At 42.8% G+C, this 23,767-nt stretch overlaps 1 protein-coding gene across 2 annotated transcripts in view; it reads left to right on the top strand.

Moving 5' to 3' along the window:
• Positions 1-1,266: 1,266 nt before the first annotated feature.
• The window catches only part of pparab (peroxisome proliferator-activated receptor alpha b), a 49,815-nt gene continuing 27,314 nt past the window's right edge, over positions 1,267-23,767 (top strand). The window contains exons 1-2 of one of the 2 annotated variants that reach the window (XM_033635277.2): positions 1,267-1,501; positions 23,121-23,369. In XM_033635277.2, coding sequence (XP_033491168.2) covers positions 23,162-23,369 — 208 coding nt within the window. In that variant the 5' untranslated portion in view covers positions 1,267-1,501; positions 23,121-23,161. Of the gene's footprint in view, positions 1,502-15,851; positions 16,093-23,120; positions 23,370-23,767 lie in introns of those variants that run through there. The other variant, XM_078167687.1, reaches the window with a different exon arrangement.

Below are 23,767 nucleotides of genomic sequence, written 5' to 3'. Positions count from 1 at the left end.
TTTTTTCTAGCTAGGAAACGTTACAGGTGGTCAGTACCACTGTCCTCTGTTTGAATTGGAATGAGAGAAGCTAGCTGTTGTGTCATGTGCATGTGTTAATATTAAAGCCAAGGTGCTACTGACTAGCTAACTGACTGGATGCCCATTAACATTATAACTCCTAGTGTGACAAGAAGGAAAAAGGCAGAGACAAACATTGAAAAAGTCAGTAACTGTTAATGTGTTAATGTTACATGTTGTGCATTGCATTTCAAATAAAAGTCCAAAAAATAAGCCCAAGGTCCATTTTTGGTATTTTTGGTACTCACTACTATAGGGGGCTGGTTTACTCCAGAAACATACATACTGTTTATGTGTATGTTGAGGAGCTGCTGTATCAAAATGAGTTATCCTCCCCCAGAAATTAGGGTTACGATATGTTTCTTTTATGATTCCAATCCATTCCTCTTTTGCTGTGGCTCAGCATTTAAATAACCTTTATCAGATTTGATGGTTTAGTCACAGACTTTCCCAAAAAGTGTTTTTCTTTCACAAATGTGGGAATGAAATTGCGTTAAAATGTACAAAACAGTGAAATTTATCTTGCCTAACCGGGCAGCTCTGATCCTAGAATCGCCCCTGGGTGCAGCTAAGTAGCCGTGCACTGTCCCTGTTAAATAAGTAAATAAAAGAATAAATAAATACATAAATCCGCTGTGAGGGTCCAAAGGACAGAAGGATGATGTGTGCTGTAAAGTCCTCTGAGGCAAATTGTGATTTGTGATATTGGGCTTTATAAATAAGATTACACTGAATTGAATATCACAACTTTTTATGCATTAGTTGAAGCATTTTTACTTTTTATGTTTATGCTTGGAAACATTTGATCAGAGCTTTATCCCTTCAAAGCTTCATTGAGCTGAACAGACTGCAGGGAGCAGAGAGCAGCAGGGAGGGAAGCAGTTGAGGGGGTCATATGAGGACAGTGTGTGCAAATGTCGCCATCCTGTATTCCTTCAGTTCAGCATGATGAGCATTAACGGCCCTACACCCTGACTCTGTTTGTGCACTCACTTCCTCTGAGGCTATTAGCTCAGTGTTAGTTTGAGCCCTGAGCTCGTGCAGATCACGTTTAGAGGAAGAGGTTTCTGTGTTCCGGTCCCTGTTGCTGTCACCATGGTTAGGGGGCGTCCGTCTCAAGAGAAACCGCTGCGCGCTCTCCATTCGCTGAAACCATAGGTGTGTCAGGGGGTGTGCGCCTTCGCTCCTCCAGCTGTCACTCATGAGGTCACTTCCTGCGGGTGTGAGCTCCATGGCTCTGCTTTGTATGGACATGGTGGGGGATTTTTGACAGCGGCAGCGCTGCTGGGAAACAAACAAGGACGTGGTTCAGGAGAGAGAGGGGGGGAACTATTTTTTCCCTCCTCGCTCCTCTCTCGATCTCACACACCCCGAGCCGCTTCTCAAGCCTGCGAGATTTCCCGAGGATATGGCGGCTTCGGATCGGGCTGTCTGGTGTAAGGTACATGTCTTCATTTGGCCTTTTATCCAAGAAATGCGCCCTGCTGCTGCTGCTGCTGCTGCAGCTGAGACTGTCTGTGAGGGAATTTGCTTTCATGCACAGAGATGGTTGCAGCGCATGGTCTCCAGCTTTAGACAGCCTCAGACCTGCACACGGTTATTTACAGGCAACTGGGGCACAATAATAAATTCTTCTAGGATTATAGGAGCATTGTTACTGCATGGAGGGGGGCAGGCTAATCTGATTTCAGTTTGCACGCCTGCGCAGCTAAAGTAGCGCTTGCTCATCAAAAGGCAACATCTCTATTAATTAGTAAACCATGCACTCAACACAAAGGCTGTTTATTGGCGTGTTGGTACGCCCTGTTGCTCTGATAGAGGCTGTGAAGGAGCTGTGAATTGCTCATAAGGCTGTTGTTTGTCACCGGTTTGATGCACCGGTGATTGTGGCAATAATATCAAAAGGTCAGATTAAGCACAGTAAATGTGAGGAGCTGATGCATATGCAGTTTCAGGCAGGTGTAAAGCAGTGGAGACATTGCAAGAAGCACCTGCTTAACACCAGCATGCACCTTCTGAAGTGTAAATATTGTTTGCAGTGAGCTTCATATTAGAAACTTAAGTTTTTGATTCTCACTAGGAACTTGTATTTTTTGGCTCTATGACACAGTAAACAGAGGAAATGTGACAGCTGATGAGAGGTGTCAGACAGGCACTGGCCTTGAACCAGCCTCCCAGGACAGGCTTGAAATCCTGCCTGGAAACCATACATTTTTAGGATTGCTTATGGCTGTTAATCAGTGTTTCTGTAGCGCAAACTGTGAAGAGTCAAATGGAGGAACGGGTGAGGCAGTGGTTAATGTGTAGCTGCAGGTGCTGTTAAAGTAACTGTTAAAATAACCCTGAGCCACCTCTCTGTGACTCCTCTCCGTGTGTGTGTGAACATTCGGAGTTAACAGAAGTGTGTCACAACCGCTCTGTTACATAATTATTCACCGCTGAATGCCTCTCAAAGGTGGAACAGTAGTTGTTTTTCATGTGATGGTCGTGATTGAAGAGTTACCAAACTCCACAATTTTGCATGGAGTTAATTCATCTACAGGTGAGCTCATTGACCGCCTCACAGTGCGCATTTCTTAAGAACACATTTGCCCTGTGAAAGGGAAATTTGAGCTAAATCCTGCTGTACCTGTCCTGCTCCCCCTGAGCAATGTTGCCTTTCTTTTCCCACAGGGGGCAGGATCCTGTGTGTAATTACAGTTGTTTACTCTTTTAACTGTCCCTTTCTTGTTTGCTGTCAGTTGAAATGCGCTTGACAAAAGTCTGGAGGGACTAAAATGCTAATTGACAAATAAGTTGAGATGCAGAGCAAAAACAGTGTGCGGGATCTTCTTTTCTCAAGGTTAAAGTGTTCAAAGGGTTTCCAAAGTTAAATACTTCACCCACAAAATGACCATGTACTAACAATTAGTAATGTCATGTTAACTTTTCTTACATGCCTTCATGGAACATACTGATTTATTGATCGATTGACTCTATCTAAACGTCTGTTTACAACCCTTTTCATAAAAAACCCTTAGTATTGGAGCCTGGCTTTGAAAAGAGCATAGATTAGTTTCACTTTCAGTTCAGTTTTAAATACCATTAAACTTCAATTTAAAGCCTAGTCCCATTTTTTAAACACCCAGTCCCTCTTATTAGCCCATTGTGGCTCCACATTTTGACAAATAACGGCCTGTCTCAATTAGAAGCCTGGTCTGGTTGCCAAGCAGTTCATTTTTTTTTTTGATAGAAGTTTTTCAGATGTGTAAAAGCAGGTTGTTGGCTACCTCAAATTATGTGTCCATTTCTCGATTACTCTGTAAGTTATTCATATTCCTTTAGTCCACAATCCAAGTTGTGAGTGTTGTTTTAACAGGATAAAGTGAGGTTGTGTTGGTATGCTCGAGTGCCTAACTCTCTCTGACACCCTGTCTGTTGGAGCTAGATCAAAAGAATGATTCATAATTGATATGTGATCTGAAGCCTTATTTTTAAAGAGTAATATTCATACTGGTTTATTTAAACAATTAATCAGTTGTTTGTATTTCCTGATCTATTGTGTAAAAGGAATCAAAGGCCTGTCCCAAATATGGGCCTGTTGATTTCAGTGATTTAAGCAAACAATAGCCTGGGCTATTAATTGAAGTTTTAGCGAAAATTCATGTGTTTGGGAGGTACTGAGCTTACGACTACATAAATGAGACTTAGATTATACAGCAGGAGTTGTGTGAGAGTTTGTAAATGGATGTTTTGATTAGGACTGAGCGATACTCAATACTGATAATTATCAAGAAAAAAGTCAAGATTATGATTTATTTCAAGTTAAATGGCTGATTTTTTGCTGCTGCTTAGTGACAGTTGAAGATACTAGAAGGTTATTGTTAGAACCAGACAAATATTTGCCAAACAGCAGAACATTTCATAAATCTGTGGTAGAGTCAAAGCAATTCTAATCAAAGGATGGATAGATAAAGAAATCTTAATTCTGGTCAGGAGCATGTCAAACTCTTTGTACAGGCGGGTGAAAACATCTAGGAAGTGTTTTAGCTGACAATGTAAACCAAAGGAAAATCTCAACTGTGGCCAGTACTGTCTGTACAAGCTGTACACCCACAGTATGTCAATAGGAGAAGACCGTCTTTGATGACATTGTTAAACAACATGGGGTCATTTACTGCAAATGAAAATCCATTTGACATGACTCAGACAGAAATCATGTTTACGGACAAGGAAATGTATTAAATTAATATTACTTATTCAGTTATAGCAATAAAATGTTTGTTCAGCCAACAATAACCCTTCCATTTTCATTCCTTTAAGGCTCATTCTGACTGATAATAATATGAAGTCTGTAATATCCTGATATCATGAAACCGCAATATTTTCTGAGACTGTTATCATACCATGAAAATCTCTTACCATTGCAAACCTAATTATAATTTTACCTTAACCATTAGTGGCCAGTCTCATCTTCTTCTTCTACCACTGCTACTGCTCCTTCTTCTTCTTCTGGTTAATGGCAGGTGGAAACTGGTGATTAAGGTGCACTACTGTCCCCCTCTCTGTGGACTTATGTGTAGTTTAATTGTATGGAGGATTTATTGGATATTCATTATCTATTGAGGAAAATTATATCAAGATGATTATCATAATTGTTTATTCTCTCAGCCCTAGTCTTGATGTGGTTTTGCTGTTGTTAAACATGGCCCCCAGGCAGTCAAAAAATCAATTTGTGTGCCGTTTTCCTTGAAGGCATGCGGGAAAAACAAAGTTTTCGTAACAAAGTGGAGGTAACATGGCGAGACTAACTGAAATACAGATGGTCATTTTGTGGGTGGAGTATTCCTTTAAAGCCCTCAACGGTCCAACTTCTCAATTTGCTGAAATCTTGATTTATTTTAACTTTGTTGCATTAATTGTAAGATGACATTAGGGCTGACTGGATATCACAGTGACTGACTGATATGTGGTGGTTGAAGGTTTGTTTTAGGACTGGCCGATATGGAGAAAATTGCGGTGATATTGAAGGGTTGACTATTGGTGCTTTCGCAAAATATTTACACAATGAGATATTGCTAGATATTCATCAGTAATGTGGATATAATGACTAAGTGGGTAAAGGCAGCTAGAACAGTCTGGCAAAGAACAGTCCAGGAAAAGACAACACTTACGATATCTTGTCTCATATCACGATATTAATAGAATATACATATGTTTTCCAACCTTAATTTGTTAATGATTTTAAATGCTCATGGTTAGAAGAGACTTCAGTTTTTATTAATGATTGGAAAGCTGTATCTGGAGGTCCGGCTCTCTGCTGACATGTTTCCCAAAAGTGAGACTTTGGAGGTGATCTGAAGACAGATGCTCCATTCTGCAGTCCACTTCTAAACACACTGAGATACAACTCAGTCCTCTGTGTACCAGGCTTTTACATGAACCCCCCCCCCTTTATTTGCTAACCCTTAAGGCCAGTCTCCACATCGACGTGGCATTTACCTTGGGATCAAAGGTCTTCACTCAGAACCACCTCATCGTTCTGGTGAGTGTGTGGTCAGAAATCCATTAATAATCACGCAACGTTTGACGCAGCCTAAAAGTGACAGTGTTTTTTGTTTGTGTTGACCCGTTAAAATAAATTGAAAACATCAAGTTGAGTATTTTTTCCCCCTTAGACTGATAAGAATAAATCAGTTTATGGGCTAAAAATGTTCCAAGTGATGATATTAAAATCTGCATACCAAGCCTTGATGAAGTAGTAAGAGCAGATAACTTTTTTGAATAGCACGTGGGTGGTGTTACTGCATCAAGGTATCATTTAAGAATGTAGAGGTGTAAAGATTTCAGATTCAGATGGTAGATTTCAGTAGACACTGTGGTGTAGGAGGATGTGTGTCTCACTGTCTGCAGAACTTTGATTGCACTAGCAAGTGGGCATCTTTTTTTCTCTTTTCTAAAGGTGTGGTTAGTCTGTCAGCATTTCTTATTCATCTTAAGACTTCACTATTGTAATCAGAGGGATACAAAGCATTTAAGATACCCTTATCTCTCATGCACAATACATGAATGTCTTAAGAAACAAACTGTCCGACCTGCCCATGCTCAAACAAGTGTTTGTGCTTCTTTGACTCAGGCTTAAGGGAACTTTCCTTGCCAATGTTTTTTTCCATAGTTAGTTTCTGTCCAGCTGTGTTGAAACACTTTGACAGTTTTGTCTCCGGGAACCTGAGACCTGTAATCAGCTTCTGCCTGGTTGCATTAACAGCCCGGAGTGACAGAGTTGTAGATGCAGAAACAATACGGGAGTGAAAGGCAGAGTTTTCTCCTCTTGGCTCCTCAAACAGGACTTTCAGGTTCTGCTCTCAAGTGCACAGTCTCAAGCCTTCATCATTTGTCATGGTTGTGGGTTCATAAAGAGATGTATTGTAAGTATGTTTAGCAACAAGAATCTAGTTCCACTGACCTATTTTCCAAGTTCCTGCATAACCGCTGGCCAAAGTACAGTGGAAAAAATGTTAGCGTTGGGCATAGATTTGAGAGCATGTGATCTGAGGACAAGTCACTGTATTAGATCCCAACATCCAACATTTGTTTTGTGTGAATTAAAAGTAGTTTTAGTTTTGCTTGTAGATAATCATTGGCAAGACCAGTTCTACCACCGCCTTGTAACTGGCTGTTCAGGTTCAAGGGTGCTTCTGGTATATCTCATCTGTCAGAACAACCCCAAAGAAATAAGAGTCTCCAGGTTTCACCAAGTGTCTTCCAACCACATTTAAAGGCAAACATGAGCATAGCTTTTCCAGATGGCTACACTCAAATGTGGATTGAAAAGCCTATACACAGCAGCAGGAGGCAACATGTGATAATCATTCAAATGGGAGTAACAGGGATCTCTTTTGGGCAATCTGTCCTCGAAGAAATTCATGAGGTTGCACTGATTCGAACGCAATGGTAAGGTGTGGAGGGAGGCATTTCGGGCACTATTTGAAGAGCTGTGTCCACATTGCTTCGGCCTTTTGGAACCCCTAAAACAAATACCTTTGAAAATTATTGCCTTGGCTTCCTCTGGTGATAGATAATGGTCGCGGTACGACTCTGATATGCCACCCCTTTGCATTGCAGCATCTCCACTATCTATCTTTCTGCCACCTTGATTGCCATATACACGTCTTACGATTGCACCAGAGTTCTTTTGTAACCGGACCGAGACCACCTCTTCAAGAAGGTCGCTGTCCAGTTGTTTTGTTGGGCACCCGAGTGCGATTGCTGATGAGTTCACACCTGCCCAGACGAACTGCACTTAGGGGGCAAACAAACTTGAGTTCGATTGAACTGAACCAAACAGGGCAGAGAAGCATTTCGCTTGCGCAATAGCACTCACAAAGTGCCACCTTCCTGTTCACTTATGGAGGCCACTGAATTAGCACAGTGGGGGTCATGGATGCCGCAGCGCACTGCAACAACATCTGGCAAACACACATTTGTAGATTACTTAATAATGGAAGAAGTTAAATTCTACTGTTTACTTCAGTCACCAAGAAGGAGGATAAAATAACTTTGCAGAAAATCCCTCAGCTGACCAGTGTTTTGATGTCTGATAAGCCTTCAAACTCTTGGATGTGTTATTTAAACCAGACTTCTTGGATCACATTTCACCCTCTTTGTTGGTATCTGCAACACAGTTTTTCTGCATTGCTATTTCCAGGCCAAGCGTGGTCTTTGTGGATGTTTGTCTTGCAACTTGTGTCCTCTATCGCTCAGGTTTGACCTTCACCTGAGTCAGATCTATTCCCCTTTGAGCCTCCCTTATGGTAAAGTCCCTCTGAGTTGAATAGGATTGAGGACCTCCAGCCAGACTTACAGTTAAGCAGCTCTGGACAGGAGATTGACTGGGGAGGGATGCTGTTGTATGTTCACCCACAAGGGGACGGGAAAGGGGGATTTGACAGGTCTGTTGAAATGAATGTCTTTCTCACAACAACCTCTTTGTCTCTCCCAGTCCTAATGTTTCTGGTGTGCTTATGTAAGAGTCACATCTCTTCAACATCCTGTTCGTCTAAGCCCAACACCATGGCTGGAAGATTCACTCACTTTCTTGTCAACTTGAAATCTAGGCAATGGGGTCTGATCCTCATCCTCGTGAGCGTCGGCCTGGAGAAATCCTCATCAATCACCTATCCCCGGTCTGATCTACTCTCGCACTCTAATTCTATTACTGACAAAGCCCGCTCTCTTTCAGGTCCACTCATAAGCTCAGACAGAGACATATTCATCAGCTTTAACCTTATTTAACTCCAGGCCTCTTCTGTATTCAACTAATGTCAGTGTTGTTTATTTTGGTGTAACAGAGGTCTTTGACACCAGCATGGAAACTCACAGTGCTTATTAAGATGACACGGCTAAGAAGTTTAGGGGGAGGACTGCTATATGAAGCAACATAACCATGCTGTGTGGCAGCCGTGAAGCTTAGATGTATGCTTTTAGTGGAGTATTTGATATCTTTTATGAGGTGATGGCGGAGTGTGTGAATATGTAACTGTTTTCAAGATTTGCTGATTACAGTTTGTTGCAAGTAGGAAGGCTCAAAGAACATTCTGGGCCTTTGTGATCCCACTACAGTAGCACATTAGTGTTGTTCTGTCACCAGGCCTGTGTGCTGCATGCCTCCCCACAAACACGTAGGCTGGTTTGGCAGCCAGAATGGGGGAACTCAGGACTCCAGTGTCATGCTGGAAAATGTAATAAGATACACACAGCTGTCTGAGCAGAGAGAAATGCTTCCAACGTCATGTTGTTCTCATCTCAGTGTTGGTGATTTATCCACTCTGGCGCTCCCCGTTACATTGTTGTTCCAGTAATGCAGAAACTCCCTTAAAACATTTTTTGGAAAGTTCTTGATCACGCCTCAGCGCAGAGATTGTTTTGGGAGAAGATGAAGGTAGCATGGGAGATTGGAGAAGATTGAAGATGACCTTTTTGGATACCTTTTTGGTGATTATTTTTGGGGTTGATGAATCTGTAGATTATTTTTATGATCAATTGTTTAGTCTTTAACATTTCAGAAAATAGAGAAAAATGCTTATCACAAGTTGCCAGATTTTTTTTTTTTTTTTGTTAAGATATTTTTTTGGGCAGTTTTGCCTTTAATTGATAGGAAAGTTAAGTGTGAAAGGGGGAGAGAGAGGGGGGGAATGACATGCACCAAAGGGCCAGAGGCTGGAATCGAACCCGGGCTGCTGCGGCAACAGCCTTGTACATGGGGCGCCTGCTCTACCACTAAGCCACCGACGCCCCAACAAGTTGCCAGATTTTAAAATGACATCTTTAAACTGCTTGTTTTGTCCACACAACAGTCCAAAACCTAAATATCTTATTTATCAGAGTGCGAAGATTCCTCCCAGAGTGATCCAGCAACAATCACTTCTCATTCCCAGGGTATCATCTGTATGAGATGTACCGGGCTTTCAGCTAACTCCAGTGTTATAATGTTGCCGGCCAGCACCTGCCGCTAAAGCAACAGACAACCCTCAACTGCCTGAGGACAGGTAAAAGACACTTTTGGGCAGCAATGCAAAAATGGGGTCTCAAGGACAATGCCCACTGCAAACTGTGGAATACATAATAACCAGCTGCCCCAAACACCGGCCACTGAATGGTGATCCTGGTCTAATTGACCTGGACGATGAAACACCAGAAGTTTTGTTGCTAAAATTAATTGCCTAAACTTAATGTAGTTCAGTCAGGAACACTTTAGTCAAAGCAAACGTTATTTCCATTTGCAGTATTATATTTGGCTGAATGACTCTGTTCTGGAGTCTCTCTGCCTTTCCTTGGACCTACACAGAAAGCCTTTTCCACACTTCCATGGAAAGCCTTAAGGCAGAGAGAGCACACCTCTCTGCCCTTCCATGCGCCTACATAGAGAACCTAAGGTAGGAAGAGCAGCAGCAAAGACCCCAGGAACAGAACAGAGCAGCATCAATGACAAACAGGAATGACACTGATAAGTCAGAGACAGCATGAAAAGGAGGAGCTGGGGTGGAGGCGGGTTGCAAAGCGGCTTGCAGAGGAAGCAGCAACAGTAGGCAGGCCAGAGCAGTTTAAATAGGGCGCCCTGAATGAGATTCACCAATTTGTTGCATAGAAATGAATCACGTGATCTATCAGCTGACTCCCTGCCATCAATCAGCTGCTCCATGAGTTGATTGAGCTGTTTGAGATCAGCTGCTGTAGCTGGGATGTGAGCTGAGCTTGACACTGTGTCCTGCCTGAACTTTCACTATGCTCAATTTTTGGTGGCGAAACCTACATTTTCACTAAGACAGAAGTTAATTTTAAAAGAAACCACTGCATGAAATGAGCGGAAATTAACACTTAACTGACAGGTCCAAAACTAATGCCAGACAGGTACCTAGAGCCCCATACTTGGAAGCATAGTGCCACTGACCACTCTATTTGACAAGTTAAGAGTGAGAATGTGTTGCTAGCATCATGCTAAGAATCTAAATACCCCCTGTAATGCTGTAGCACGTGAGCTGTCCTCTTAAATCACAGCATGTTAAATGTTATATTTATCTTGGCAGCACTGCTCAGGTGGTCTGTCAACGTACACAGCTACAGACTGAGAGCTTTGTCTGCTGTCCTGGTGTTACCCAGGCATGGGGGTGTTGCATCTTGGGAGTCTCAGGAGCAACTGGTGCAGTCTCAGGAGCAACTGGTGCACAGTACACACTCACTTGAACATTCCCTTCTCATCGGCATTAAAGCCTTGACATATACATTGTGCTGATCATGTGTGATACTTTTATTTATGTAGGGGACTTGTGCACGGTCTCTACTGATGTATAGAGCACACCAGTGCATATAAATCAAACTTGTCTGTCTCGATATTCAAAGAATTTCCACGGCTCTGAAATTGTTTACAAGCACTTGCATGTCAGTAATGGAGACAAAGAATATCCACATGTACTGCATCAGCAGAAAATGCTAAATACTGCAATCTTCTAATATTTTTATACAATATTTTAACGGTTCTGATGTTCTGCCATCCAGCACAGTTGCTGTTTGTCACTAAGAGTATGCAATGGTAAGAAAATCAGTCAGATTTAATAAACACTACAAACCCTGCGCGATGATGGCGTAGATCATAAAAAAAGGTGAAGTTAAGGTGACTTACAGGCAATACGCATGACTCATAAAGGCACTTTATGGTGTTGTTGGCCCCCTTTAACACATTCAAGCACCGCTTGCTGTCTCGTTACCCCGGCCCTACATCTGTCAAGTGATAAAAGCAGCTGGAACAAATTGCGGCAGTTTCCCCCCCTCTGAAATTTACAGTTTGGATGTACTGCAGGGAGGTTTTGTAATGGTGGCCTGCTCGATCCTTGTGACTGATTTGGAAATACGTGCAAAGTGGCAGCCAGGAGCCAGTGTTTGGCACCGAATGGAGGTGTTGCTTAAGGACAGCGTTGTTAGTGATTGTTGATTTTAGCAGCTGGGAACAGTGAGGGTGGAGCCTTCCATTCGTTCAGCTGCAAATACATCCAACACACTGGGGTAGCTGGTTAGGCTGCGGCTATACTGCAAGTCAAGGTTACACAGCAGCTATGTCTTTTTCTCCGTATGACCTCAGTGTTGCTGGAACATTAGACTCAACGCAGAAAACACAGACTATATTCTTATTAACAACTATCAGTATATCATGTCCACCCAGACAAACATGTCCCATGCAGTTAGATTTACTGTCAATCACTTGCTTTTAAATACAGCTGCTCCATACATTGATGGCTCAGTGCTTCAGTATGCAACCTTATTGCCCCTTTGTGTGTAACAGCTTATTGGAAACTAATATTTATTTAATACTTACGATATAAAATGCTTGATATATCAGCCAAGTAAACAGCCAAAAATGACTCATCTATTGCGGCCTTGTGAGAAACAAAACAGCTGGAGATGATGGCAGCTGGTCAAATCAAACATACTTCAGACGTATGCAAAGATCTGCAAGTATCTAACAATATTTAAAGGAATTGTTCGGATTTTTTGTGGGGGGTGTATGTGGTGTTTATCCATAGTCAGTGTAGTACATACAGTTGATGTCTGTACTGCTTTAACTTTATGTTAAACTGCTTGTTCAGTTCCCCATCTTGTGTTCTTATCAAAGCCACCAGACTCCATTGACAAAAGCAGTGATTTTAGCCCGCTGAATACGGGAGCTGCTGGTGTACCGCTGCCTTGATCAGTTAGTTAGTTTGTGTTATTGTGTGAGTTGGGTGAATCCAAACTAACCTTTTAAAGACCCTAAGTCACACAGCAATACAAAGAAAGTAACTGATCAAGGCAGCAGTCCACCAGAGGCTCCTGTGATAAGCAATGTTAAATCACTGGTTTTCTTAATGGAGTCTGGCTTTGAAGAAAGCCACATAACGACTTCATTTTCCTGTTGGAAATATGTGTCTAACAGTAACGTAAAGCAGTAAAGGTGTTATAAAATATGGCGTATACTTACAGTGATATAGATTTTTTTCAGGTGAGACCTTTTTGTTGTAGTTAAAATACATTTTATTGCAGACGCCTCAACAGCAGTACTTTGCTTAGCGTCCATGTTGGACTCCAGCCTGCTTCTCCAAACTGGGGGCATGCCGACTGACCTCACTGTGATACATTGATTATAGATAAGTGCCTCACACAACCCCACTTCAAAAGATCCGAACTATCTCTTTAACTTGTTCAAACCAAAACATTCATGATGAAACAATTTCCGTGAAACGTCTCATTTCATTGGAGGTTATGACAACAGTGAGTCAGTGTGGCATGCAGGCAACAAACAACAACACACCCACGTCCATGTGTCTACATTCAGACTGTGGACATTTTCTATGTTACCACCTGTTTCTCCCAAACTGGTAACTGCAGGTAATATTTTTTTTCACCATATGTAATGTCAGTGTAAATGTCACCATAATTTTTCACGTGCTTGTATTGAGTCCACAACACACTCACATGCACACTTTCCACCACGCACTGACGTGCTATAAACGGCCGACATGAAGGGTCAGGTCAGCGTAGGTCTTTGAGGTAACGTGATACGCTGTCACATTGCACCTTTGACAGTGTTTTATGGTCATATTGTATGGGCTCTGTCTTGTGACCATGTGTGAGCATTTAATTATTATTTTGACACTGAACACGCTGTCACTGCCGAGGTCAGAGTCCACTGGGGCTTATGTAACTTGCTGTTTTATTTCTCAACTGGGTGCAGCAACGGGTGTTCAAATTATGCTCACAGCCAGAGAAAGAAGAGCTCATCTTGAGAAACACTTGTCCTCATAAAAATCCAAATTCCTGTCCAGTTTGTGGAAAAAGTGAGTTCATGCAGGTTTCCTTCATCAGTGGAATAGATAACTTGTAGTTGAATACATAAAGCCTCCAGTGCTAAGCAGCCATTGTTCCCATTCATTTCCATATACTATGAAACTCTGTGAGCAAACCAGTAAAACTTGCTAGAGTGGTGTAATCGTTTACATATTGGGACACTGTAAGCAAGGCGATATATTATGATTGTTTTAAATCTAATTCAGGAAAACTGTCAGCGCTAGTGATGCGCACCTTATTGGCTCTGTCAGTTTCATAAACCTGTGTTTCTTGTGTGTGTAGCGATATGTTAGATGCCATGTCATTGTTTCAAAGCCCCATTGGCCTGAAAAACGTCCCATTGGACTGACAGCCCATGTCTCCGACAGCCTGTTGTCCGAAAAGTAAACAACCACTGCTGAAGTCCTTCTTTCCCGAAAAAACACACTTCCTGTAGCCTGAGTGTCAGACTGAAGCTCCCAGAACCTTCAGGCTGACATCGCCTCCATTGAAGGCGATTTACAAGGGGGAGGGAATTTGATTTTTCCCTAACCAATCAGTAGAGAAAGTAGACTCACCCAGAATCTGACGTCATTAGTATCCATGCCTCGGAGGTGCCGAAAACAAGCGAGCATTGCCCGTTTAAAATGTCTCCGTTGTCGTGCACGCCCAGCTGCATCGCCGTTAAATCCAGTTTAGCAGCTTCCTTAATTTGGTCCTCCATTAACGCGAGTAGTGGCGAAATACCTCGATAGCATCGTTAATGTGGTCTGTAGGATCTGTAGCGGTCGCCATTGTTGCTATCCTCACCAGTTACCCACCGGCGCACAGCTTGACATCAGCGTGGCACTGATTGGCTAATCGCTAGACCCGCCCCCACCCCCGGCGTTCATTGGTCCTTCCATCATTTGGACGAGATAAATCGCAAATTCATTGCGGTATGCCAGACCAGAGATGCAAGCCTACTCAGTTGAGTGGGCGGGGTCTATGGTCTGGAACCAGGCTACACTTCCTGTAGTTAGCTTCAGTTTTCTACTGGTGTTCACCTGTCCCGGGTGTGTTTACAAGCCTTTTGCGGTGTTTTTCAGCGATGTTTTAGCCACTGATCTTGGGTGTTTTTACTGACCCTTCACTGCGTTTCTCAGCAGTGTTTGAGCCACCGATCCTGGGTGTTTATACCCAACCTTTGTGGCATTTCTCAGTGGCGTCAGAGCCACTGACCTCAAGTGTGTGTACAAACCATGCACGGAGTTTCTCAGTGGAGTTTGAGCCACTGATCCCAGTTGTTTTTACAGAGTTTGAGCCACCATTCTCAGGTTATTTTATCAATCCTTTGTGACATTTTTCATTGGCATTTGGGTCATCATTCGCGGGTGCTTCACAAACCCTTCGCTGCGTTTCCCAGTGACATTTGAGCCACCGATCCCGGATGTTTTCATAGATCTGTCCCTGCTTTTCCAACACCTTTTGTGCCACCAAATATGATTTTTTTTTTAAACCCAGAACATGATTTTTCCTAACCATAACCAAGTGGCTTTGTGCCTAAAACCAGCCACACTTTCACCACAGGATTGTTGTCAAATGTAACATATCCATGGTTGACGGACATGAACAATGCCAACATTTTTTCTGGCGATTAGGTTGTGTAACTGCAGGGAATGTGTATTTTCAGAGAAAAAGGACTTTGGAGGAATGGGTTGTTGGAGAAATGGGACATTTTTCGGACAGAAAACTACTAATTAAAAAAAATAACAGTGTATTGATAATTTCCTATACTCCTAATTATTTTTGTCAACATAAGATTTCTATTGCAAGGTAATACAGTGCAGAAGTTTCAAGTCAATCTGCACATAAACTGCATTACCTCATAGCACTAATATAATACTGTCAATGGCTAATGCAGGCTTAATGTTTATGGTGATGGATTAAGCAACTCAATCATATTTGCTAATAGATTTTGATAATGTACAAAAATGAATAGAAACAAATAGATGTCTGGAAATGTGAGAATAATACATCCAAAAATATATACACCTTTATGGCATTAGCCTCTTAAAACAGCCATAAACATGTAAAGTCTGCATGGTTTTATATTTAGGAACTCAAATTAGCAAACACAGTAGTTTGGACCTTTCAGGTCTTAAAATGGCAGACACAGTGTGCTGTTCATTTAAAGGTCACTGACCCTGAAACGCCAAGGTACGTGACCTGATAACAGAACGATTGAACTGGTAACTATCATACGGCTCATCTGTCGCAGACTCCAGCTAAAGTCCAATGTCAATCAATTCCCCTGTACTTTGGTCCATCTCCATAACGATAAAGAGGGCGCCGGCCAGCAATATCGGGCCTTAGTGATAAGGGTGAGCTTGAGTGTTTACACTGCGGGCACGGTCCAGACTTAGCTCATGGAGTGAACTCTTCAAACAAATGGACAGGCGGAGCTGGCGGGTCAGCCCCATCAGCCCATATTCATGCTCTAAGACCACCGTTATGCCCCCTGGGGCCCTTCATCTGACAGGCCTGTTAGCACTCACACCACAGGATAGGTGGATTAAACATTAACCTGTAGTCTGCTCTCTCTCTCTCACACACACACATACACACACACACTGAATGATTATTCAAACAGAGCTGGATGTGATGTTGTCAGGGACCAAAGTTGCATGGAAGACTCCAGGTTTTTGGATGAGGAAGGTAGGGCAGTTCGTTTACTTAAGTTATTATTGTTTTTTTATATTCTATAAATTGTACTATGACCAACAGTCTTTGGAAAAGCACGTCGTTTTATAGACTGATAGCAGTGTGAGCAACTCATCCCTGTTCTGTCCTCTCTCAATGCCAAGGTACGTTCTCCTAGTTGGAAGGACTACAGAGTTTTCAGTGATGTTTTCTTTTCCACGCCTTGGCAGACAAGCCCGTACACACCCCTAATGTCTTGGTCTGCCGCCAGCTCTATCTGTGTCTCCTTGTCATCTCACCCTTTGCTGTTTGTTGCCCTCATCGTTGATAGATCTGGGAGGCACAGAGCTTTATTGGATGCCCCAGAGAGAATAGCTAGGAGGCTGTGTGATATATAGTTTTCAGTTATCAGCTGTAGCCTGTGTGGATCTGAGTGGATGTAGAGATGCCACGGGATTAGATAACATGATCAGCTTTAAGTGCACTTCTTCGTGAGTGATGGATATCTCTACCGAGGCTGTCGGCTCAACAGTGCAGGTGATTTACAGACCGTTTTCCTTAAAGATCTCAGACGGCTGTGTAAACTAACTTCACGCTGTTCTAAGTCCTTTCCTGTTGGGAGAGTAGGAGGCCGCCTGCATGCCTGGGTCTCATTCAGAGCGTGTCTATCTGCCTCATTCGGAGCTTACTAACAGCTTCGTGGCCTGTCTGTCTAATGTGGGTCTTTACTGCGATGGATGAGCATAACATGGGGGGCTGGGCGAACACGCTAAGCAACTGTGCAGGAATCCATCAGACAGTATGGATTATTTATGCTCCACTCATACATCCGGCCCTGCTGTGATCCCTGCTGCAGACTCAATAATGCACAAGACTGTAATGGGATTTACTGATTTTAATGATGCGAGATTGAACTCCAGTGGTAGTATGATATAACACATGCCTGCTGCCCACCCAGCGCTGCTGATTTCAAAGCATGATCAACGCATTGGCATTGTCGTGGCATCGTCATGGCGACCTCAGAGGCTCTGGGTTGCTGGTCTATTGTCAGTGTAACCCCTCCCCCCTCCCCTTTTGGACCCCAACTCCAACCCTAACCCACACAAACATGTATGACCTTGCTCATCTTCCTCTCAGTGTGCGCGTTGCCCTCAGCAAGCTTGGCTGAGTGAGCACAAGAGAGGTCTTGACCTAAATGACAAAGGCCTGCTGTTACCGTAGGAACCGCTGTTTTCTTTCCCTCTCTGCCTCCCTCACTTGCTCACTCTGTCTCGCACGTTGCTGATAAAGACCTTGTAATGTAGCTTAACTGACATTCCTGCCCCCCCGTCCTCCCCTCTGTGTCTCTCTCTGTCTAAATCCACAAGATGTCTGCAGCTAAGCGGCTCTGTGTGTTTACATTGTTATGCTGTATGTTTCTGGCAACACAAGGTTAGCATGGTCCACTTAATGGCTGCTGGTAGGCATGAGTTCAGAAAAGGACACATGTATGTTATTTGAATAGAAAGTCATGCGTGCAGTGGGTGTTTGTTGACACATAAAATATTTTTACGATAGTCTGTTAGTTCAGATTTACTTCAACCTACCACTTGACAGCAACTTCCCTGAGTTAATGGACTGTAGTCAAAATAGACAGCATGAAGGTTTTTTAACTTTAGCCAAGAAGCGTCTGTATTTTTCCCCTTGAAGCAGTGTTATGATGAGACAGTGCTGAGTGAAGTGAGTGTATGAAACAGGATGTCCTCTAAAGGAAGACCTGAGGGTCAGGAGCTAGAGGCTGAATGCTAAAGAGGTTTGCTTTATCCTAGCAGAGCTAACACTGGCTCCATTCAGAATTACAAGTGTATTGAAGAGACTAGCTCAGTAAAGCGGCCCGCTCACATGCCAGGCTTCTTTTCATGTAGAGTAGTGTTTTGGGAATCTTCAGGGGTTTCTACTTTTGGATTCAGTTGAGTTCCTGTGGGCTGTGGATCTCGATGATCAATTTAGTTCATCACTTGTTTTGTGCTCAAACCTGGAAACTGTTGTGCTGTCTTTCCCAAAGGCTCCAGCCCTTAAAGTGTTGGTATCAAGTTTTATCCATTTGCCAGTACACAAGTTATCATTACATACCATTGTTTTTAATAGACATACGGACGTCATGTACCCCAAATTTCCACAAAACAACATGCATTCCAGGTTACGATCAGATTCACTCATTAATCTGTTGGCAGATGCTGACAGTGCTGAGGCATTTGTTTTCAGTACAGGAGCAGCTAGGCTGATTGTTTCCATCTCTGCCACATGAATGTCAACCTCATAACCCGTCAGCTATTGGTCTGAGGACGATAAGCCTCTGGGGCAGGGGTAGACAACCTGCAGCTCCAGAGCCACATGCGGCTCTTTTGCCCCTTGCCAGTGGCTTGTAAATATTAATGTAGTGTAAATGAATAACTGTTAACACTTCACTTTTCATCTTTGTAATCCTCAAGAAGTTCTTACATTCTCCAACTGTAAAGATGTGTAGCCTATGCACCAAATAAGATTTTTTTTTTTTTTTACCTTTTAATCAACTAAAATGTGCATCATACATCTATGGTCTTGCACCTTTTCATCTAAATGTTGGCAAACCTCAGTAGCAGTAGCTAGTCTCAAGTCTTCCTAGCAAAGCTAGCTCGGGATTCCAAACCCAAACAAGGAAAAGTCTTGGAGGAAAATAAAGTATTCGGTAGGGTGTGGACAGGTTTGTTTGCTTGTACCACCAACGCTGCAAGGTTAAAGTACCGAATAATCATTAAGATCCCACTGCAGAGTAGACACCTTGTGGTAAAACACATTAATGAATGCTAATTTATACCTATTAATAATGTTGATTGGCTGATTTAGACTTAATAGGCTGTGTTACCTTCCTGGCCCCAGATAGATTTTTTTTTAAAATTATTTTGATCAAAAATGGCTTTTTTGATAGTACAGGTTGCCGACCCCTGCTTTGGGGCCAGTATTTTGTGGGATCCGGTGTAGCCAGCGAATATCAGGGCCAAGACTTCCTCTTGTGTGTGCCTTTCCATTGGCTAATGTCTAGAAGCAGATATTTGCTTATGAAAACAGATAAATAAAAAGAAAGCTAATATAAAGCTAAATTGTCGTCAGAGCATAGCCGAAAGGTCCAAGACTGCATTTCGGCCAATGCGTTTCACCTCTCCACACAGACTGTTTGAGGCTGCATCCACACCAACTTTGGAAACAGATTAAACTTTTGTTGAAATGCAACCTAATGTCAAGTTGCCATGGTCAGTCACATAACCGGCGATTTGACTGGGAAGACGCCTGCAGTCCACAGGACCAAGTCTCTTTTTGTTGTTAAATATTAAATGTTAAAGACATAAAGTATGCATTAGCAGCTTGTGTGTACTGTCTTACAAAGGAGAGCACTCACTTTGATTGTGTGTTGTCTTTTGTGGCAGTAAAGATCCCGCAGAAATGATGGTGAAAAAGAATTCTACAGATCTTTTAAGCCAACAAACAAACTTAGCGAAAGCAAATACCAAGTTGCTGAGATGGGGAGACAGGCTTTCTTGTACAGTAGTTGGTCTCCATCCTCCACTCCCCGACACATGGACCACCACCACGCAACACCTGATTTGGTGTGAATGCAGCCTAACTGCCGCTCAGATGTGATTGGTCGATACTACTTTGACTATAAACAGACTACAAATGGAAACCAGAACTCTTCCAGTACCCAAATCTTGTCCTGTTGCCTGCAGACTCTGCATACATATACAGATATGTGAGATTATGTAAATGGTAAATGGACTGTGCTTGTGCTTCTGAACACCAGAGTTGTGGTCTTTGATTTTAAAGACTAGCTTACTGCTTATCCATATCCACATCCATTCATGTTCCATTACATGTGTGTCTATGTGTCAGTGAGTGGAAGTAGGATGTACCTACAATTCTTTCTCCTACTTGAAGGGTTGAAATGTCACTAAAGAGAGATAACAGCCACATAACACTTACAATCACGTTTACTTCATCTATTTTATGTCTTTTTTTGCCTATGGCGAAACCATATGCAGCTGATCGTTACTTTCAGTTGCTGTTTCAATGGAATACCATTCTATTCTGGGTACCTGACGAATCTGCAAGCTCATATTTTAATAACTCGCATTGCGATTGGGTTTGGCAATGTCAGGCTTTCATCGTTCTCATCTGTCATTCTTTTAAATAGACTTACAGGGGACACTGAGGGCATATACGTTTCAGTCTCTCTTCTCAATCAGTCTACAGCACCTTGCACTGTGACGGGGCAAGTTAAGGTTAAAACTAAAGGCAGTCATGTGTAAAGGTGTTGAATGGCTGAGAACAACCAGCAGCTGCTATCTTATAGCCGTATAGCCACCGCCCACCTCCCCCTCATTTGATGTTCTTAGCGGGGCCTGATGGAAAGGGCTTACTGAAGATTGACCCAGTTTACATGCAGATATAAACTTCTAATATGTGATGTAAAGTCCAGTCCCTCTGCTAGCTTTAAGCTTAAACAACAAGCTCCTCCCAGTTCCCACTGTGCTACTTAGCAAAGTGTCATCCATCTACTGTACAAGCCAGTCTGTCATGCCTCTTCGAGCCAACCCCGGACCCTAGCCTATCAGAGCGCAGCCTAAGCCAGCCTAGTGACCTACATTCATCCCTCCACATGCTTTCCTCTCTGTCTCTCTGTCCTCTGTCTTTCTCTTTCTGCTGCACTATGAGGTTTACAAGGATAAGGTTACTGTATTTGGAGTGAGCGGAGGGGCCTGTGTTATGTCATAAGATACTCCGTGTCGTTCATTCCCTAACTGCCTGCTGACCTACTATAGAAACATGCAGCACCTGTTAGTGTGGAAGGCCACATGTTGCATCAACACCAGTCATTACGCCTGTCCTGGGTAGGCTGTGTATCATGTATGCAGTGTTGAATCTTATGCACTGGAAGATAATGAAATACTACTCAGAGGTGTTGATGCTGATAATGATGTTATCAGTTTTTAGTGGCCTAACTTTATGGATGGCAATGTGTGTAGCTTAGTCGGTCCAACAATTTGATACAGAAACTGAAACATCTCAGCAGCTACTGGATGAGTGTTAATGCTGTGTACATACATTCATGGTACCCAAAGGATGGATCCTAACAACTTTGGTGATTCCCTGTCTTTTCCTGTCATGCCACCAGCACTATATATGAGAATCTAGGACAATAGCTCACCATCTTAAATTTTTCCTCAAGGTCCCTGAGGGAGTTTGGTTGGAAAAACCTTTTGTGATTCTTTACCACCCCTTGACTAACAGCACTGCGAACAGGCCTACAGAGCCAGGACTTTTGTTGGAGGCAATGTGGAACCTGACTGGCAAATCATTGTCATGTTTCTGGGCATTCCCCAAGATACAGCCGTATTGGGCAAGAGACTGCAGCTGGGATTCATGAGATAATTGGGATGGATTTAGTCTATTCATTTGTCACATTATACTTAGGAAATATACCTGAAACTGTCCCACACAAAGATGAATATTAAAAGATACTTTTGGCAAGTAGCAAGAAAGCCATAACTTGCAAATGGTTGCAAGTTGATCCTCCAACATTGGCCCAGTGGCTGGGGATTATAAATGAAATTTACTGTATGGAAATATTTGCTTTTATTTTAAGACTTGAGATGGAAAATGTACAAAATACTGGGAGAAATCAATGGTGGACAAACGCTGTTGAAAAAAGTGTGAAACTGAGTGGGTTTACACGGACAGTTTAATTGCCTTTTCATTCGGAATGAAAGGTCATTCCTATTAAAAGTGATCTTGTAGACACCTAATTCGGAATGAAAATGGCCAATGCGATTGAAAATTCAATCCGATGTAAGGGGCTGGAATATTCCTTTTCTAATTCCGAATGAAAGAATTTTGTGTGCATGTATACACTCATTCCTCTTTAAGTTCATTCCGATCTTTCTGCGCATGCTCGTTTCCTTGCCCTTCTGGCACGATGACGTATATAGCGCGCATAGCAACGGGCTGTGGCTGTGTTGGACTCGTTGCACCCACTGGTTTCCATTCGCCACAGCACGGTCTTCTATCTCCCTTCTTCGACCTTCTACCTCCCTTCTCCTCCTCAACAGACGAAGCATTAGCAGAACAAGGTTGTTGTCGTACTGCTGCTTCAAGAATATAAGCAAAACAAGCCCAAAAAAGGCACTAAGAATGGCATCGTCAAGCATCGTTATCCGATAAACGTAAACACGTAACATCCGCCCCGCCCCCTATCCAATCAGAAACCTTCCCTGCCCCAAACCTTGCACAGACCCAAATAAAGGCGATTTAAACTGATCTCCTGTGTAAACCCTCATTCGGAATGAATATTTCCCATGTAAACTACCTGGAAAGACTTTAATTCCGAATGATTTCATTCAGATTTCTTTCATTCTGAATGAGAAGCCATCATGTAACCGCACCCACTGTATGCCAGGATATAGGTGAAAATGCACTGGGATTTGACCTTGTAACACCCATGGCAACCTTATGTTCTCTGTTTCTAAAATAAAAAAGAATGGATTGGCAAAGAAATTGGGAGAAACATTCATGGTTCCCAGATCATGTATCCTAATGACTGTGTGTAGATCTTTCTACTTTTCCTCTAGTGCCACAATCAAGTTGTCATTTGTGGTTTTGAATGAAATGTCATAACAACTATTGCCATGACATTTGGTGCAAGCATTCACGCTCCCCTGAGGATGAATTGTGCTCACTTGTGATTCCCTGACTTTAGGTCTTGCACCATCATTAGGTAAAAGTTTTAGTTCAGATCATCATCGTTTATCACTAGCAAATATTAGCATGCTAACACACTAAAGTAAGATGGTGAACATGGTAAATGCTACACCTGCTAAACATCAGCATGTTAGCAAGCTGACGCTACAAATTCAGACAGAGGTGACCTTAGAAATGAATTATCATCTCGTCTTCCTGCCTGTCTGTGTTTCCATATCACCCTTTGACCTCCTTGTCTTTCCCCCTCCACCCTCCTTGTCTTCTGTCTCCAGTCTGATGAGTGAGAGTGCCGGCAGCCCGCTCCTCCACCACGATGGTCGACATGGAGAGCCACTACCATCCCCCCTCGCCCCTGGAGGACTCAGTGCTGGGCAGCCCCCTGTGCGCCGATGACGACTTCATGGGCGGCATGGAGGAGCTCCAAGACATCTCCCAGTCCATCGACAATGACGCCCTCAGCTCCTTTGATGTCCCCGAATACCAGTCGTCCAGCAATGGCTCTGAAGGTTCCACTGTTCTAGGTGAAGTCAAATGATCATTGGATTGAAATTGAGATTACTGAGAATATGGTGACATGAAAAATGTTGGGTTTGCTTCCATACTGTTATCCTGCAGTTCACAAAGTGTCCCCTGCAGCTCAGCGTAATCTCCTTGCCATTGTTGTTGTCTCTCAGTTTACCATCCGTAATCCCTTATTTGCTCCATCTGAATGTTCAGTAAGAACATACTGTACACTTTGGCTAATTTAACCTCTTTATTGACCTACAACAAAGCTGCGCTGCAATCCTTCGACTGCCCTTTGTGTACTCAGATTGTCTGATTCACCCACCCAACAGTCCCTTGATCTTAACCGGTTTGTCCTTGTCTCTGATTTCCTGAGTGAGTCGATGCATTTCCTGCCAGTTACTTTCCTTGTTTC

The sequence above is a fragment of the Epinephelus lanceolatus genome, chromosome 5, assembly GCF_041903045.1.
Source record: "Epinephelus lanceolatus isolate andai-2023 chromosome 5, ASM4190304v1, whole genome shotgun sequence".
NCBI classification, from domain to species: Eukaryota; Metazoa; Chordata; class Actinopteri; order Perciformes; family Serranidae; genus Epinephelus; species Epinephelus lanceolatus.
Note: the sequence above shows the minus strand (reverse complement) of the source record. Positions and strands in the feature narration are given on the sequence as shown.